Genomic DNA, 19,611 nt, shown 5'->3' on the forward strand with positions numbered 1-19,611 from the left:
AAGAGACAAGACACCCTGTTCCAGATGAAAAGACAGTGCATGATAGGTTATGAGGAAGAGGAAATCCTAGTATGGATTAGGCCAATTTAACAGCTGTCAGAGCATATAAAAGTATCATCCTGCTGACTACCTCATCCTGAAAGGAAACAAGTACATACTTTAACAATTATATCTTCCTCGTTGTCTTTCAGGTTAGTTGCAGGTAGAGCCTACTACAGGCAGACAGCCTACAAAGAATTACTGAATGTGGAAGCGTAACCATTACCTAAATGAAACACATCTCTGACAAGCTCACATTGGGGATGAGGTATCAGGGTGCCAAAGGAGAGACGATCTTCCTGTATACATTATATAACGATGCCTCAAAATAAGATTTTTCTAAACAGCTACACATCCAAGATATGGGAGTATATACACTATATCAGTTAGAATAACATTTAGTTCTTTCCAGTAAAAATTGAAATTTATTTGGACAAGATCCAATGGGATACCTTCTAACAATAAAAGTGGTAGAATTTGATATTTAAGTATTAAAATAATGTCAATTTAAAATCACACTGTTTTCTTTCAAGACCCAAATACAGTTTAGAGTAAAAGGCATAAATTTTCTGAGAGCAGGGTTGACTCACGTTCATATGTTCACAGACACTGTCTTGTTATTCAGACCTCACTAAGATTAGGTTGTTAAAGAGTAACAGGATTACCCATTATTATTTTCACAAACAATAATAATTTCAGCTCTTCATCAAAAAATTGCAAACTGCCCCCTAACCTACCCAGATACAGCCACCTCCCTTTGTGACGGAGGAGCCACTCAAATTAGTCATCACACAGCACAACAGGGACAGAAATGCCTGGTGGAAAAAACATTGCAGATAGCTGGGAAATTGCATGTGGGACTTGTGTGAGAGGTAGGCGAAGCCCTTTGGAAGTGGCTCCACTACCTATGGAAAAAAAAATAATCTTGCTGCAACTGATCTGTTTCAAGAAATTCTACCTCCCTCCATCTGCCCCAGTTGCTCACTCCTACTCCCTTTTCATGTATTTCTCTCTCCATTGTGCCAAATGCATTTCCCTAAATTTGTCTGTGAGGTCATGGTTTAATTGAGAGGCCATAAACTTCCATGAGCCAGGGGAAGAAATGATAGACAGATTTTTAAAATACTTTCTCCATATTGATTACTAGCTGTGTCTAGAACTGTTCCCAAGCCCCACTCAGCAATAGCATTTGGAACGCTGCATTCCAACAGCAGAGTTAAAAAAAATCTCATGAAGAAGCAAATTGTTTACAAAAGTAATAACTGCATCATTTTTCATTACCTTTTCTATTTAGACTACTGAAATTAACATCAAATAATAGTGTTACTCATCAGCTGGCAAGTTTCTACACATCAAGACTACAGAATTTAAAAATCCAGGCTTCAGTTCTTTTCAAGCTCAGCAAAAGGAAGAGCCTCATCATCCAGCTTCAGTAGGCCCCTTCTCTTTCCAGCACATCCTCTAAGTTCTAGAAAAACACAGCTAATTTCTCTGTGTTTCCTAACAGACATTAAAGATGTTCTTTTACAAAACTTCCTCAGAAAAGAACTAGAAATATGACTATCTCTAATCTTGGCTTACATTCATTTCCAGAAAAGAGTGAGACAGTCACTCCTGCTGAAGCTGCTCCAGCTCCAGCTGTCTCAGAGTCGCCTGCTCCACCAGTAGAAATCTGCCAAAACACAGAAGGTAATAGACAACTAACACTGTTATCAAGTCTGGTTCATTAACAGAAGGGAAGAACAGGGAATCCTTAGAGTCAGTGAGGTAGAGAAAGTAGCTGAAAGGAGACCACTAGTGATGAATGACAGACAATAAAGAATAAGGACTCTCAGAGACAGAAGAAAGTAATTTCAAATTATCTCAATATGTTAACAAGTTCACTATATAGGCTGCAACAGAAGCTGATGCAGAAAGTTTTAACTAGTAATTCTGATGTTTATTTCAGCTGCATCTTCCGGCACTCAACCACAAGAGCCTGTGGACCCTATTGGGCTCTTTCTGATACGACCCCAGGATGGAGAAGTTACTGTTGGTGAGTAAAAAATGTGAGTCAAGTGACATTTGTAAACTGTATCTGTTGCTTGACTCTTTAGCCCTCCATGTATAGGAGACAGCAGTGGTATAACAGATAAATTAAACACTATTCGTAATCTTATTTTAACCTACTTCCCTTACAAGGTGGAAACATCACATTCACTGCCAAAGTGGCAGGTGAAAGCCTGCTGAAGAAACCATCAGTGAAATGGTTCAAAGGAAAGTGGATAGACTTGGGAAGCAAAGTGGGGCAACATCTCCAGCTACATGAGAGTTATGATCGAAATAACAAGGTACGATTGGCAGAGCAAGGTTCTCAGTCTTCTAGATACTAACCTTTAATCTGGGGAAAATATAAACTAATATAGGAATGTTTTGATATTAAGGTACCCGAAGGCACACACAATGTTATACTTATGCACAGAAGTCTATGTTTTGACCATGCAGACAAGAGACAAGCACTATACAGAGACTCTTGCATATCTTATGCAAGAGTCTATCTTTCTTGCTCATCTTATCTATGATGAAGTGAGAAAATGTCTGGAGGACCAGGGGAGCAGTTTTGCACTATCTACTGCAAGATCCCCTCCATCTTCCTCTCAAGTAACAGATACTTTTTATATTTAAGACAAAACAATAAATCAGACAGATATTTAAGTATGGTCTGTCTTAGTTTTAATAGATCAAGCATTCAGCTATTAGTGTTGGAATTTATTGTTCTTTTGCATTGTCTAGACTACTTTAAATAGCTAAGATCCATTTTTTCTACAAATGCATTCAAAGATACATAAACAGGAATACAAGAGAGCTTGTACCATGACTTCCCATCCTGTCTGGTATATGAAACACTACCACCCTCTCCTGGATGGAACAGAACAGACTTGCTCACATTAGCCACTCCTTCTGCTGAACTTTCAAATATACTGTATACATTCTGAGTAGAGGCTGTACTTGTTTAATGAACTCTCTATTCCCGTTTCCAATGTACACGCAATTAGCGTATGTGATAACTGCACACACCAGTACAACAGCATAGTTTGCTAATATAACATTGTATCCTTTGGAAGACCTGTACTGATAATACTCGTTAGCTGTTCCTACTGAATTGGGGAGCTATATGTATTTTTTTATGACAGTAATGATTTACACACTCAGGAGGTTCTTAATTCTAAAAGGACACAGAGGCATAATTCACCCCTTGTATATTTCTCTCCATGCCTTAATATGCCGTATTCTCTCTCTCTCTCTGTTTTACCATTTCATTTTCTAACTTATGAATTATATCACTGGTGTCTTTTCTAGGTGTATACTTTTGAAATGGAAATCATAGAAGCAAATATGACTTTTGCAGGAGGGTACAGATGTGAGGTGTCTACCAAGGACAAATTTGATAGTTCTAATTTCAACCTGACAGTCAATGGTAAGATAAATTCCTGCCACCTTCTTTGCTCCTGTTTATTTTTTTTTTTCTTCCTGCGTGCCCCCCAACAATTCTTTCTGGTACATAGTGGCAACTGGACTTGGACAGGGCCAGGCACACCTGCAGAGGCCCACAAGTGAGCATTGGGATGGGTTGGCAGAGATAGGCACCATTAGAAGTAACACTTGGATTTCACTCAAGTCAGAATTGTGGTGCTCTTAAAGAAAGAACACAGAAAGATACAAATCAGCCCAACTTTTCTCTGGCTTGATTCTGATTTTAGATCCATTCTTTCATGGTATTTAATTCCACTAGAATAAAAGAGCGACAAAGTTCAGGCAAAAGGCAAAAGTTCAGGACTAAAAATGGATACTTGAAAAGAAAAAAAGGGGAGAAATGGAAAGACTATTATCAATTCCTTTCTTCCCAATAAATTCAAGTCATGCAGAAGCACCTTGTGACATAAAATTGCTTTGAGATAACCATTTTACATAATACATGGTGTTGCTCTCACAACTGCTATACAAAAGCTTATCAGCAATTGAAAAGGAAGTACATCTTAACACCAATTCCCCCTAGTGCGGAAGAGTCTAGGTAAAACATCATAAGCATGGACCACCTGAAAGAGTTGAACGTTTGGACCAACTCCTTTCAGTGGTTCTCTTGAAGGGACCGCATCATTAATTTGTGTCCAGCAACCAATGAGCCTAATACGCAAAGACAAGCTTATTGAAGGTACTCAATCAGCAGTGTCCACTTTTGAAGTTTCACTAGTTCGCTCTAGGACTCATAAGACTTAGGAGCTGTGAGTGAGAACAGTATTTTCTCCCAGTAGCAGCAGCACACCTATTCATACCAACAGAAGCTTAGAACAGAGTTCTCTCTATGCAACATCCTCAGTGGAGTTTCTGTACATCTCTACATAGTTCCAGGAATTTACCTTTGCTTTCAGAAGATGGATTATAGAATCACAGAATGATATGGGGTTGGAAGTGACCTCCGGTGATCACCTAGTCCAATCCCCCTGCCAAAGCAGGTCCACCCAGAGCAGGTTGCACAGGAACGTGTCCAGGCAGGTTTTGAATGTCTCCAAAGAACGAGACTCCACCACCTCTCTGGACAGCCTGTTCCAGGTCTCTGCCACCCTCAAAGTAAAGAAGTTCCTCCTCATGTTTAGATGGAACTTCTTACATTCAAGTTTGTGCCCGTTACCTCTTGCCCATTACCTCTTGTCCTTACAAGTTATTAGTAGTAATAATATTAAGTTGATACCTAGTGGTTTTCTCATTACAGTTTAAAAACCCTATGAAGCCAGTAACAGTTTAAAAACCCTGCGAAGCCAGTACTGAAACTAAAATTTACAAGAATTGACAAACAAGAGCTAAGACAGTTCATCATGTTGCAGGTTATTATGAAGCATGAGACAGAATTAAGTTACATGTGAAACTAGATGTTGAAAGCTAATTAGTGAAAGCGACATGTTTAAAGATGATGCTTCAGTCTTTTCATATGTAATTGATCACAATTTACAATATAAGAGCTTTAGAAAAAAAATGTCTATAAAGGAAAAGCTTTAGAAATAGCACTGTGTTTTTGCATTACTTTGACTTGCTCTCCCATTCTTGTTTGTCACTTTTTGTCACATCAGAAGCACCAATACCTGGAGACTTGGACATTCGTGCTGCCTTCCGACGCACGTGAGTATGTACAGTAGAAACTTACAATGATCAGATTATACTTCCAGGCAGTATTAGTTACTTTTCTAGACAAAACTAACTAAAAGCAGGGCTGTTGTATAAACAAGCACAAAGATAGGGATGTCTACGAAGAAAATATTTCTATTAAGAAAATATTTCTACTGTTAAAATACTATACAACTCCTGGAAATCATCTAAGAGAGTTTAGACTTTGTAGTAGCATAACAATCATGCTTATCTGCCATTATGCAATTGATAATGTGTATAATTCTACCAAGAACTTCAGCACTTTTTTTCCAGACCTGTAAAAAGCACCCCAGACATAGAACAATAGAGAAGGAAAAGAATCTGTGTACTGCCTAGTCTTGATTTGGTCTGGCTTGAGGAACTACCTCATGTGTTTGACATGAGCTCTGTATCACTGAACATTAATACAAGCACTTTGATTGTATTTGTTTTCATGTTCCGTAATTATAATAATTGAAGGAAGACAATACTGCAAGCGTCTGTGTAAAAACTCAGATCTATGTAGATCTTAGATATTAAAGCATGCAAGGTATTGCACTGGTGTTGAAAAGGCTATTCTCCCCACAGCTGTAATACAGTCTAAATTGATATATGACAATGGAATAACGTTCCCTTCTATTAGTAAAATTTGCAAAATTGGTTGGTTTTTTTTTATGTAGACATTAACGTGTTTTTTCACTGTTGAGTATTTCTTCTCCCTTTGTGTAATTCAGTTTCCATTTTAGTCTTTATATATTTTTGCAAAGTTAACAGACCAAGAATATTCCAACAGACATCTGTTTCTCTAATATAGGACACAAACCGTCTGTGGCAACTCCTTGAGTTTTCCACTAAAAGTGCTATTTTTATATGAGGTTTTTTTAATTTAACATTCTATCAGAAAGAACTAAAAAGGCTTGCAGAATTTAACTACAGTCAAATCCACCTATAGGTAGCTGACCAGCCTCACTGTGATGCCTATTAAATAGAGGACACTCAGTACATAGCTGCATTGTGTTATTTCACTGCAGTGAAATTAAGCTTCCAGAGTTTCTCTTCTGGCTAGCACAATTAAAAGAATTTAAAATCAGTTCAGAGTGAGTACAGTGTGAGCAGCTCCAGGCTGTTCAGATTTTCAGTTTCTTCTGTAAGAATGGAGCCAAATTTTGAACTGAACTGTTTAAATCTGAAGCTTTGTCTTTGATACCCTCACTCAGGAGCCTGGCAGGAGGGGGGAGACGGATGACTTCAGCCTTTCTCAGGTAGCCACTGTCTGTGTCAGCAGACAAATTCAAGTCTAACAATGAACTGTCTCTCTCTGCTTAGGAAAAGGGAAAAAAAAACCCAACACAAATCACAGAACTAGCTGTAGCTTAAATTCCAAATAAATCATTGCTTATAGTATGTAGTATTATATGAGACAAATGACATACAAGGAAGTAATAATATGAGTATAAATAATGAAAAGAGTAGTTTGATAGTTCAGTGAGAGGCAGATTCATCTTTGGAAAAGGCACGTGTTTGGCAAGTGGCATCTTCTCACCACTGTCAGAAGAAAAACGTAACTTCAAATTACATGCATGTCTGCCCCCTCTGTTTTACACGTTTTTCTCTCTACTGAGCACACGCTGACTAAAATTGCCACTGCTCACAGAAATGTACCAACACACATGTATATGAAAATCTGTTGTTTCCTGGCACACTCTTTATCGTGGTATCATTACATTCTCACTCTATCCCTTTTGGTCCCAATGTCTTCTACCATAATGAAAATAAGAACTCTGAGATTAGATTTAACTCCATGCATGTTAAAGCAATTATTAGGGTCTCACTCTTCAGAAAAGCTAAACATCCATTGCTGGGCTTTCCAGAAAAGCTGATTTAAGTACCACCTGGGAAGCAATAAGGTGACTAGTTGTTCTCCCAGCTGTAGATTCTGATTCCCTGAATATTTGATCACAAGAAGCCCTCCTCAAATTTGGGATTATACTAGTGATTTTTATGTACATTTTATGCCTGCAAACACTGAAAATCTTCTGAAAGTTGGGGAAAAAGTCGTGAAAAATACACTTTTATGTTTGAGCATTATCCCCAGAAAATTATCTTTTCCAGTACTGTACTATCTTGAAAGTAATCACAGAAGTAAAAATGGTACTTTCTTAATAAAAAGATATCTTCTCACAACATATTCAAAATTACACTGATTCAAAATTGTTACTTTCACTAACCTTGCATTGTTAAGCAGCACAAGAAGTTTGGCACTCATTTCTTTTCCATTTTATTAACAGTACTATTTAAATGCCCATCATTTTTCTGTTGAGGCTGTTTTCTTACTTTTTAAAATATTTTTTCCTGCAATATTGAGTTTTTCTGACATTCAGGTTTACACTTCTACAGACAGACTGATTTTCTCTGAAGCAACCAGCACTGTCTGTTGACAGAAACAGCATTATGGGTTATCACTACCACCAGTACAACTGAAAAGAATAATTTCTGTGTATGAAACAATAATTAAATATGAGGTGCTGCTGCTGGAAGAATCTGAATGCTGTTGAGATGGCATCACCAGATCCTTATACTCAAGACAAAGGAGATGTCAAGGAGCAGCTGAACATTGATGATGGGAGACTGAGATGAAAAAAAATGCACTTTGACTTTCTAAACCCTGTCTGAATGCCAAAAAGACCTTTTTCTTTGCTAAATTGAATAATCAGTAGACATGAAATCCGGTGTAACTCCCAATACTTTTACACAAAATCCCTGAAGTGATTTTTTTAGGAATTAAATCCAAAGAAGTGATTTTAGTGACTTTACACTACGTTTTCAGAGTAGATCTGTACTTCAAATGTTCAGAAGCACAGCTAAACCGCTTTTGCTTCAGAACACCAAAAATAACGTTGTGCATTCCATCTGAGTTCACCACATGTAACAGAAAGAATTACACATCAAAAAACTCCTGCCTGTTGCTTCTTGTTCTCACAAATCAATTCATCACCACATTGCTTGCTATGACGCTTGCTGAACAACTGCATATTGAACCCCATCCCAGAATCAGTCAGATCAAGAATTCCTCCTTTAGCTCTCTCAAGCACCAATGATGTGACACTTTTTTCAGTATAATGAATGTGGAATCACAAAGAGTCTTAAAAGACAATTACAGCTGGGATAATACTAGAAAAAAGTGACTAGATTGTAAAAAGTCCCACAAGGTTGGTTAAATACTGCCCCACGCTGTTAATTTCCACATTACTGAAACTATAGCTTTCCAAAAATACTAATGATTCTAAAGGAAAGCTTCTGCAACATCTTTATGTTAATGAATACATTCCAAATCAATATGACCACCAAGTTAATACCCTGTACAACTTCATCCATAATCAGTTCCAGAAAAAATATAAGTTCATTAAATATATTTCTTAAATCTATATGAAGACAAATATGGACAAAACCTAATTAAGTCACCGTCCATGTCAGTGCACATTCTGAGTCATTCTAAACCCATCTACTACTCCCCTATAAAAAAATATAATCTACATAATGATATAGTCTCACAAGCTTTTCTCACTTCCTTCTGAAACTAATTATAGTTTTCTGTTATTATACAGTACCGAGGGACATGAAGAAGGTGGAGAGTTTAATTTTAGTTCCTTACTGAAAAAGAGGTGAGTCAAAATCCATAGTCTTAGAGAAATAAAGTAACCAGCTTCTGTTGAATGACTCTGAAAACACTAAAACTAGAATAAGTCAAAGTTTCATAAATTCAGAATCCTTGTAGTTTTCTTAAAGCAGCTCTAACTGGAAAAAGGATGACAGGTAATTATGGCAACTTCCTCAAATACTCAGCATTTGCTGCATTTTTGCAAGGTTTATAATGGAGAGAAAGAAAAAAAAGGAAGAAAACAGAAAATTATCTTTCACAAGATAGAGAAGGCTAGGACTAGGATAATTATATGCTTCCACCAGCACTTTCCATTAAAAAAACCCCTCAAACCACAACAATTTACAATACCTGTCTATAATGCTGTCTTACTAAGAATTTTCTGTCCTAAGTTTCCACAATACTTTGCATCAGAGAGCTGGGAGGACAAGTCTTTTTATTAGATATCTAAATGTTACTATTACACTATACAATTTTATATTATGTATTATATAGCTGTTTATCATATATATAAAAAGATAGTCTATGTTGTGTAAGTATTATATACTTTTTTTTTTAGTGTTCCGATTCTAACTCTTATTTCTTGCTTTTACTTTCACTTTTTGGGTGGAATTTCATCTCCCATTCTCATCATTCCTTGCCACATCTGTTTTCATAACCTGTCTATTTAATGTTTTTCTCTTTTTACCACCATCTTAATCTGGATGTTTTGGATTCCACTGTTGCCAACAGAGAGTAAGATTTCTATTTAATTTTATTATAAATGCATGGGTCAGACCGGGTAGAAGAACCATTTGGCTTGAAATAATGCATGCAACTTCATCTTTCTTACATGTAGAGCATGGCAAAAATTAGATAGTATGAAAGAAAATTATCACAGAATCTTCTTGGTTGGAAGGGACCTTTGAGATCATCGAGTCCAACCAACAAAAACAAAACAAAACAAAAAAACCACAAAACAACAAAACACAACACCAAAACCAAACCAAAACAAACACCCACAACCACACACCACACCCACCCACAAACAGACACAAACCAACAATCTCGGGCACTAGAGCATGCCCTGAAGTGCCACCTCTACACGTTCCTTAAATACCTCCAGGGATGGCGACTCCACCACCTCCCTGGGCAGGCTGTTCCAGTGCCTGACCACTCTCTCAGTGAAGGAATTCTTCCTAATATCTAATCTAATCCTCCCCTGCCCCAACTTCAGACCATTTCCTCTGGTCCTGCCATTATTCCCTTGGGAGAAGAGGCCAACACCCACCTCTCTACACCCTTCTTTCAGGTAGTTGTGGAGGGCAATGAGGTCTCCCCTCAGCCTCCTCTTCTCCAAACTAAACATGCCCATGCCCTATCAGCCACCAACTTCTGAGACAGAAATACTTTTAGACAATTAGAAGTTAAAGATGGACCATTCAATACAAATCAATATATTCCTCTGAATGTCCTTTGTTTTCCACCATCACTTTCTTTTATAATAACTTTTAAATTGTCCTTGAATTTCCTGATTTTCTCAATAACCCGCTCCTTTAAATTCCTATTGTCATAGAAATTAAAATTAGAAAAACCCTTTGCATAACATGCCTCCCGGTGCCTATCAAATACGCACTGAAGTTTTGTTCCAACCATCCTTAAACATGTTAAGTAAACATATTAATGAAGTCACTTATTCCATAAATGTACAGGCTTCATTGTTACAAAACATTTCTTTGTGTTCCAAGTAAAGTTTCCATTGCTCATTATCATCCCATTACTCCAAGCATGCTTCTTTCTGTTTACTGCACCTGGCTGCTCACTCTGTCTTTCCAGCTCCTGAAGTTACTATAAACGCTCGTCACTGGACTGATGTTTTGCAAATCTAAACTTACTCAGTTTAAGTTTTCACGATCAACTGCTTGGATGAATGTTGTTGTGAATCTGTGTTCAGCTTCTGCTCAGGTATCAGTATCGCTAGTTATAAAACGTGTTTTATCTTCACAAAGACTACAGGATTGTGTAGACATCTGAATTAGCTTGGTTACGGAAGGTAATAAAGCCACAATCGCCTCATGTTTCACTCAGGTTAACTCACCCACATTCCAGTGGGGCAAACAAGGTCACATAGGTATACTAAGCCCTGTATTATGCTATATACAATGTATCCCACTAGAAGTGAATTCTCGCTTTGCAGTAACACTACAAACAGATATTTTTTTTTTAATTCTAAAGTAGGGAAAATACGCTTTCTGAATAATGGCAGTAATCAAAACCGTACAGGTTTGAGAGCTCAAATAGAGGAGTTGTACATATGTTCTAATTTCTACGGAAAATGTAAGGCAAAAAAGAATGACCTCTTTTTAAAAATTTTAAATAAATGGAGGCCAGCATGAAAATATTTGCATAATTTTGCACAGTGACTCCAGCTGGAAGTGCTCCTCTCTTAGTGCCTTTCCCTTCTGCCTTTGTAATTACTTTCGAGCAGTGACAGAACTCTATATAGTAGTAAAAATCTCCAGTATTTCCAGAAATGTTCGATTTGTGGACTTAACTATTCATTATTTGTTAGACTAGAGATATAATTCATTAATTATAATTCATATTTCACTGTATTTTATCAATTTTTGACCTTTCTTGACTTACAAATCTCTGTTTAGTGAATTTAAGCATACTGATAAAGTCACAGCTCCTAATTGTTTTCCAAAGTCATTTTAGAATTTGTGGACCTTCAGGCTTTGCACACCACATGTTGAAGACCACTCCTACATTTATGAGAATGGATAGGCATAAAAACTCATAATGGAATGAAAGTATTCTTCATTAAAATAGAATAGAAAAAGGGACCTCATGCTGAGGAACTCTCAAGAGCTATGCAGATTCAAATAGAATTGAGGATTATTCTTTTACCACTGCTGCTTTGTCCCACCTAATTTACAGCTGCCCCTCAATCCAGAGGTAATGAACATTCCCACTATAATAAAAAGAGCTTCATTTAATACTGTATCTCCTATCGCTGTAATTTAATTAACTGGTGTTGACATACAGATGTCATGGGCCAAGGAGAGGTTACTGGGAAGAGGAAGGGAACAGCTGTCACAGAACTATTAAATGGGATAGTGAGCAGAGACCTTGAAGGAGGTGACAGCTGACAGGGTCCAATCAGTTGACAGTAATGGGATAGGAAGGAACCATCTCTGGGATGTACAAAACTATTTTTAACCCCTCCACATATGTTTAAAACCTATCAGCTGCATATTCCATTTACAGCAGATTCACTAAGCTGCATCTTAATGCCCCCAAGCACATAGTTAGCCTATGAGGTGATCACTCTGAATAAGGATCCCCAACATCAGGGAGAGTAACGTAAGGGTGGGAGAAACTTCAGGAGTCCAAGCGCCCTATTACTTTGTGTACACTGCTTAGTTCCTGTTGGTAGTGGACGAGTACAGCTTAGCTGTGGAAACTCTGTGTCTTTATGGGATCCAAGAAAAAGTTTAAACAAATACAAAATGGTGAAAAGGAGTCCTGGGATGGGGAAACCTTTGCTCAGAAGCAAAGAAATTTTTTCTCTTCTTTTGCAGAACTCAGTTAAACGCTATAGAGAGTACAACCTTTAGCATTTAGTACCATTTTACATGCAACTTACAAGCCTTTCCCTGCAATTAGAAAATACTCATATTTCCAAGGAAGAGTCTATACTCTTGCTAATGATCAAATTTCTTGTATTTCAGCTTGCATACACCAAAACAATATTGCCAGATATAACAATGGAATGAGACTGAGTAATGGAAAAGCTAAAGCAAAAATTAAGGAAGTCTTCTCAATAGTGACATATACTAGACTGTGGAATTGCTTCCAAATTGGAAGATTTTCCTCATGATGTATTTAAAAATAACTCAGACAAAATATTTTTGAATACGAAAAACTCTACCTGCATATTTTCAGGCAAAGGGGTGTATACAGATGAGCATATAAGTAGGCAGACAGACAGAGAACACACCAATGTTTATATAATGCCTGAGGGAAAAGAATAACATTTGAATCTGTTAAGTCTTTCTTATTTCCTATGATTTGATATTTCCTTTTGAGATGCACAGAACATTAATTGCACTAGTACAGTGAACTCAGCACATATTAGAAATATTATATATTCCTAGTTTTATGTACTTATGTATCTATTCCAATTCACATGTATTTAGAAATATTTTAGAGTTGCTCATTGATATGATCAGGGCAACTAGGCCAAGAACTGCTCATGTTAAAAAAAATACAAATCTTGGTGTATTTGGCAAATCAGTTCAATGGTCCTGGCTTTTGCCAGGCAAAACTACAAAACATTTCTAGCTGCCTGAAATTAAGTGATAGATATATAGAGAGAAGAGGAATCCTGATTAAATTTGTGGGTGATGTTAACGCACTGTTATGACAAAGCAAATAGCCAGTAGGCTGCAGTTATCACAAGGAGTCCAAACTTCAGATACACCTATCAATTCAATGAGTGCTAGTGATGGCTTAGTGAGTGCTAAACCACTCCAGAGATATAAGATATTGCATGCCATATTTCAGTTCAAACTCACTGAGCCGAAACCCTCTTCTCTTGCTTCCTTTCTGTTCAAGAGCTACGAGGGTGCTGGAAACCCCAAGCCTGGACTGCAGTACTTGAATAAACACTCTTTACATAAGGCTCTCTTTACAAGCAAGCCTTTTTTGGGCAATAAAAGGAGTACCAGAAATGTTTGGTTACACCTGCTGTCTAGGCTGACAGAGTATTACTACTTTAAAAAGTAGTAATTACTTTTTAATTTATTTAGTACTTTAAAAAGTAGTAATATTCCTTACAGACTAATGGAGAACTGTTCTTTTCCTGAAAAAAAAAAAAAAAAAGAAAATATGCCCAATAATCCTCCACTTTTCTCTGCGTTACCTGCTGCATGACTTTTGTGCATGATGGGGATTACCACTGAACGTGGCTTCATTGTAAGGGTGTGTTCTGCTGCACTGGAATCTGCTTGGTCCTGGTAATATCAGAAACAACAGCAACAGGAAGGTCCTTTTCCTAAAGAAATTTTAAAGAAAATGTTACTACTTTCACCCTTTTCCTGTTTACCAAAATGCAAACTATGACAGGCAACAACTCCATGACAACAGGGCAAAGTAGAGCTATTTGTTTCCCTGTAAGGCGATCAGCCATAATTAGGAAGAAGCAGAAGTGCTTATACTTCTCATATAAATTGCAGAGTGGAACTGCACAAAGTGTGGGAGTGAGTTTGGCTTCATTAGGCAACAGCATTTTTCTTAAGCTTATTTCAGAAATTTTGCATGAGCTCCTTCATCTCCCTGCTGCTGAAGCACAGGCTTGTTCTGCTAAAGGTGAAGATGACATTCATGGCTCTTTTGTATTTACACATGATGCCCTCTTTCTTGCCCGTCGGGATGCTGCACGTTTTTCCAAACGGTCCTCTGCATCACTCTGGAGTACAGCAGCTTCTTGCGCTCAGTAAATCGGTAAGGTTACGCTAATTTCTTTTTCTATTTATGAACTTTTTTAATTAAAAGACAATGACAGAAAAAGAATGCCTTTCCCAAAGCCAGACAACCACATTTTCACTTGGTTTTGCTAAACCAAACACTAATTCTTCCATAATCACTAGTTCTTTGGTTAAACTATAAAATACGCAGTTCATTGTAAATATTGTCTTGCTTGCCACTACTCACCAATCTATGTGCCTTTATGTTTTATAAATTACTATAGCCAACAACTGTCTTTACAATAGGTGATAAATATTTTAATAATCTGTGATTGATTTAGTGAAGGGAAAAAACGTCCTGAGTAAAATGACTTGTTTCTTATTAACATAAACCAACTGCCTTACTTCTAAAGCATTCTCAGGATATCAGTTCAGTTCCTCACTTTGCCACGTTTTGTGTATGACCACGACAGGAAAATAAGCCTCCTTGTGTTTCCATTACCCATCGTTAAAGGGAAGTTAATATTTATTTGCTTTGGCTACTGGAAAGTAAACCTTTTAGGACAGTGATTGGATTTTAATCACTGTATACAGAAATACAAGTAAAACCAGTCACCAGTTTTATTTCATTATTTTAGGCAATAATATAGCAAAAAGTTAGACTGCTACATTTTTTATTAAGAAATTGCTTCATGTAGCCAATATGTAGTTCTCCAAGCCTATGGCTGTTTTTAAATCCTCTCAATAGTGGCATTCAGATGCTCTAATCCCTTTCCGCAGAGGTGAAGCAAAATGTGAATCACAATCGGATGTTGATGTCTGGGAAATCCTGAGGAAAGCTCCTCCTTCCGAATATGAGAAAATTGCTTTTCAGTATGGTATCACAGATCTGCGTGGGATGCTGAAACGCCTCAAACGCATAAAGAAGGAAGAGAAAAAGAGTACAGGTTGGAGAGCTGTATTTATTCCAGACATATGTGTTCCTATCTTCTTCGGGAGTTCTTCAAATATTAACATGAGCTGGACAGCAGCCAGATACAAGAGCATGAGAAACAGGAGTTTCCTGTTCCAATTATTACACAGTCTTTACATGTGAAATGCTGATTACTAAAGATTAAAGCTAGGCCTGAAGCTCTGAGCTACCTTGCTTGGAAACTCAGTAAAATGAGCAGGTTTGGAATATACAAACTTCATCTACTCTGCTCCTTATCTTTCCCTGAATATAAACCACAACCACTTCCTCCCTGCCCCCAAAACTGGTCAGTATGTCAGGCATCAGTGATACAGCTAAAGAATTTCATTTCCATTGGGATGATACATTTGGAATTCTTGAGCCTTTTCTAGTCTTGTGAAGTAGTAATTACCTAATTTTAAATAATTTGTTTTAAAAGTCTGAAACAGAGAAGGCAAGCTGCCATTCATTAATACTGAGAAGACCAGTATTGTTTTCCTACATGGGCAGGTGTAGGTGTAACTCTATTTAGGATATGTTGAAGGACATACTCATATCTGATTTAGAATATTCTACTTTGCTTACTTCAGTTTCTATCACATGGTTTTCACCCTATGTTAAGTAAAACCAGAAAGCAGAACAGGATGAAGAACAGACAGAACTAGTAGAAATGCAAACAGGGATGCAGGAAGTAGGGAAAGTTTAAGATGATAGTAAACAACAGGAAAGGGAATAAAGATTTACTTTCCTGAGAGAGAATGTTTAAAAAAAAAAGTTAAGTATAAAAATGACTAAGATATTCTTTTTAAAAAATAAAAATCATTCTTCATCATAGCATTCCTCAAGAAACTGGATCCAGCTTACCAAGTGGACAAAGGGCAGAAGATTAAATTAATGGTTGAAGTTGCCAATCCAGATGCTGATGTGAAATGGCTGAAGAATGGACAGGAGATCCAAGTGAGCGGCAGGTAAACTAGACACATGGGAAATCCAAAAATGAATAAGCTACAACTTGGACAAAGTGGAAAAACTAACTTTTCTTAGAAAAAAAGCAATAAAATAGGGAGAAATAGGAGCTGAAAAAGAATCTACATAGTGCTTTGGCTGTTCTCATGACGTTTTCTTTTTCTTCCCTCTGCTCTATATATCTGCACGTGGAACTGGATGCTTACATCTACCTCCTTAGCAAGTAAGTCCTCAGATTATATTCTGATCTTTCTGTGCATATCCAAGGTTCAGTACTACTTTCTTGTGATATGGGATATACTTCAGTGTAGCTTGTTGGTAAAACCATTTTCCAGTGGTTTTGTGCTGAAGCCATGACAAAGCATTTTTACTAGCAGGCAGGTTTGCTGAATGGCTAGATGTTAGAAAAGCACCCAGCACCATTCACAGGAGTTTGTATATCTCACACTTGCATGAAGATTTCTCCATAACTTCGCATGCTAGTTTTTCAAACACTACTGCTGTCCACTGCACCACGACGGGGATACAGGGCTTGAGCCTTAACAAACCTTGCCACTGATGTCAGAAAAAAAGTAGGAGCCTTTTTTCTCTGCCAGACAGCGGAAGACAGTGACTGGGTCCAAAAGAGTTACTCTCGGATAATTACATTTAGATTCTCTTTTCAGATACATTTTTGAGGCTGTTGGGAATAAGAGAATACTGACCATAAACCATTGCTCTCTGGCCGACGATGCAGCATATGAATGTGTGGTAGGGGAGGAGAAGAGCTTCACGGAATTATTTGTAAAAGGTAAGCAATGGTAGCAAAAGGAAAGAGATCTCCCCTAACAATTAGAATTACTGTCACCTCCACTCTCAGATTAGTTAATCTTGTAGGAAAGGAAATTGTCAAACATGCACAAGTTCTGACATCTATTGTAGTAGATATTTTTCTTACAGTTAAAGGAAGGAAAATTTTCCCTATAACTGCAACTAAGAAAGCACAGGAAAACAGCATGGTAATGGTTACTATTAATTCTCATTTGGAAAGTGATTTACATCTTCCAACAACAGGTCTAGAAACTTACTTTAAAAATTTGATTCTGCTCAAGATAAACATGTGCCTCAAGCTCTACAAATAGATCAATCAGTACAGAAAAATAACACCTCTAGTTTAAAATTTCAGAATATATATGAAAACTAATTAATCCTACGTTTGTATGGTGTCTCATGAAGCAAAACCCAAAAAGTCATTCGATAATACTGATAATGTGATTCAGCATAGCAAATTTTCAGTTCCAACACAGAGAGCATCACCATGTATTTAGCCAGGGGCTCTTCCTGTGGAGCGCAGGGTGGTGAAATTTACCTCTGGTCTTCAGTCTTTCAGAATAGTCTTTTATTAAAAGTCTCTTCATTTCCAGAACCTCCAATCCTGATCACTCACCCACTGGAGGACCAGATGGTGATGGTTGGAGAGAGAGTGGAGTTTGAGTGCGAAGTGTCTGAGGAAGGAGCTACTGTGAAATGGTAAGGTAGTAGAAAAAGGGAAAAAAAAAAAAACAACCACCACCCAAACAACATGAAACCACATCCCTTCATGGGACATTCTAGGACCAGTGTTTGTGGACAAGAGCTGTGGAATAAAAAGGAAGAAGGCATAATTGTTTTCAGGAAAAGATTGATCCTCCTCCTATACGTCAAACACTGAGAATATGGCAGAAAAGAAATTAAGTATAGATATTTCATTGTGTCTCTAGAATTTCTCATTCAGTGTTTCAGGATGGTACTGACTGCTGAGCTGTTAGAGTTTTCTAAACACTTGACAGTAGTGTCTAACTACTGCCCAGCATAATCAGATCTGTACTGTGATGAATTTGCTATACTTTATGGAATCTTCTGGTTTTCTCAACTGCAGTGAAGTGGTTTTGGTTTTTTGGTGTTTTTTTAAAGTATTTTTTCTTAGGGACAACAGACACTAGAGGGAGAGGGAAAGTCATTGACTTATTTTAACATACCTGTTGTAGTGATCCTGCAAAGCCAGTCATTACGCATATGCAGCGAGCAGGATTAAGATGACAAACATTTAGACCATAGAGTCCATTTTGTTGGGCATTCCAGCTGAGCGGAAGCTGGAAGGCTCACACTGCTTGGACAGGCACAGCAAGCAGTGCTCACATACCGAGGCTTACACACACTGTTCTCACTTCATTTCTCTACCAGATGAAATTCTCTTGTGCTTGTTAACAGCTTCAGGCACATGGTTATCAACTGTTCCCACAATGGCCATTACATTCCTGGAAAGTGCCAACCACTCATCTGCTCTCCCAAAGGAAGGAACTGGGAATTTAAATAGAGCCCAAGAGCTAGTACAGCGTATGCATTACACTATTAAAGCCACATGCACCGGCACGCACATGCTATTGTTGAGGAACTGCTTACAGATGCCTGGTCACAAGAGATGGGGACAACAAGATCTGTCCCTCTCGGAGCACAGTGCAGCTGACACACTTTGATCCTATGCCTTTGAACAACTCCCATACATCTTGCAGAGCTGGTATCTGTGGGATGGGCATTTGGTGTGACAAGGGCAAACCAGCAGCTGTCTCAGCCTGAAATGCGGCAAGTGGTCAGAGAAACCCTTCAAATCATAGCTACACAATTAGACATTTACAGTGCATTTTACTGGTTTTATTAAGTGAGACTCAGTGATCTTTGGCAACAGAGGGAGCACTTTGGACAATGGAGAGAAGTGTCCAGGGAAAACATGAAACAGTGTGGGGAAAAAGCTCCAGTTTTATGGCTCATTAGGGAAATGCTCAACAGTTTAAGCCAAGTAACAGGAACTAACTCAGGGCACCTGTTATAGCTCTTGCACCCTTTAAACCTGGGATATGAAATCACAAGCACATGAACAAAAGCTATTATGTGACTTGCACAAGACAGAAATAAGACTTACAGCCTCTTAGGCACGGCTATCAGACTAGGGCTTGGAGAATTCATTATGTGGGTCTCTTCATAGTAATCAGGAAAGAATGTTCTCTTGATCACCCAGAAAGGTCTCACATTATTATTATGCAGTACTATGGAATAGTTCTTTCTAAACTTCAAATGGTCTTGGAAATAATGTAGTTCTTGAAGATGTAATAAAATACATAGTTTTGACCTGATTTTTCCATCTCTGAATGCCGGATGTATCAGCTCCCAACGAAAACAAACTATAGTAATGTAACAATATCAATAAATCTGTGTGTCTCCATTATCACATAGTACCTGTATCAGTGATATCTCAGAAGACATTAACCAATTTATCCTTAGAATTTAAACAGGAAATGGGAAAGCATTTCCAGACAGAAAAAAAGAGGCATTGACTGAAAGTCTAGAACAGGATTTGATCTTGCAAATGT

The 19,611-nt window shown here is 37.7% G+C and overlaps 1 protein-coding gene across 1 annotated transcript in view; it reads left to right on the forward strand.

The window, feature by feature from the left end:
* Positions 1-19,611, forward strand: part of MYBPC3 (myosin binding protein C3) — a 65,449-nt gene that overhangs the window by 10,365 nt on the left and 35,473 nt on the right. The window contains exons 3-16 of the mRNA XM_074148615.1: positions 1,633-1,728; positions 1,988-2,074; positions 2,221-2,369; positions 3,379-3,496; positions 5,145-5,193; positions 6,417-6,461; positions 8,805-8,861; positions 9,590-9,592; positions 14,321-14,344; positions 15,088-15,254; positions 16,095-16,227; positions 16,446-16,448; positions 16,891-17,015; positions 17,629-17,734. Of these exons, the coding sequence (XP_074004716.1) occupies positions 1,633-1,728; positions 1,988-2,074; positions 2,221-2,369; positions 3,379-3,496; positions 5,145-5,193; positions 6,417-6,461; positions 8,805-8,861; positions 9,590-9,592; positions 14,321-14,344; positions 15,088-15,254; positions 16,095-16,227; positions 16,446-16,448; positions 16,891-17,015; positions 17,629-17,734 (1,162 nt within the window). The remainder of the gene's footprint in view (positions 1-1,632; positions 1,729-1,987; positions 2,075-2,220; positions 2,370-3,378; positions 3,497-5,144; positions 5,194-6,416; positions 6,462-8,804; positions 8,862-9,589; positions 9,593-14,320; positions 14,345-15,087; positions 15,255-16,094; positions 16,228-16,445; positions 16,449-16,890; positions 17,016-17,628; positions 17,735-19,611) is intronic.

Source organism: Numenius arquata, chromosome 6 (assembly GCF_964106895.1).
Source record: "Numenius arquata chromosome 6, bNumArq3.hap1.1, whole genome shotgun sequence".
Classification (NCBI taxonomy): Eukaryota; Metazoa; Chordata; class Aves; order Charadriiformes; family Scolopacidae; genus Numenius; species Numenius arquata.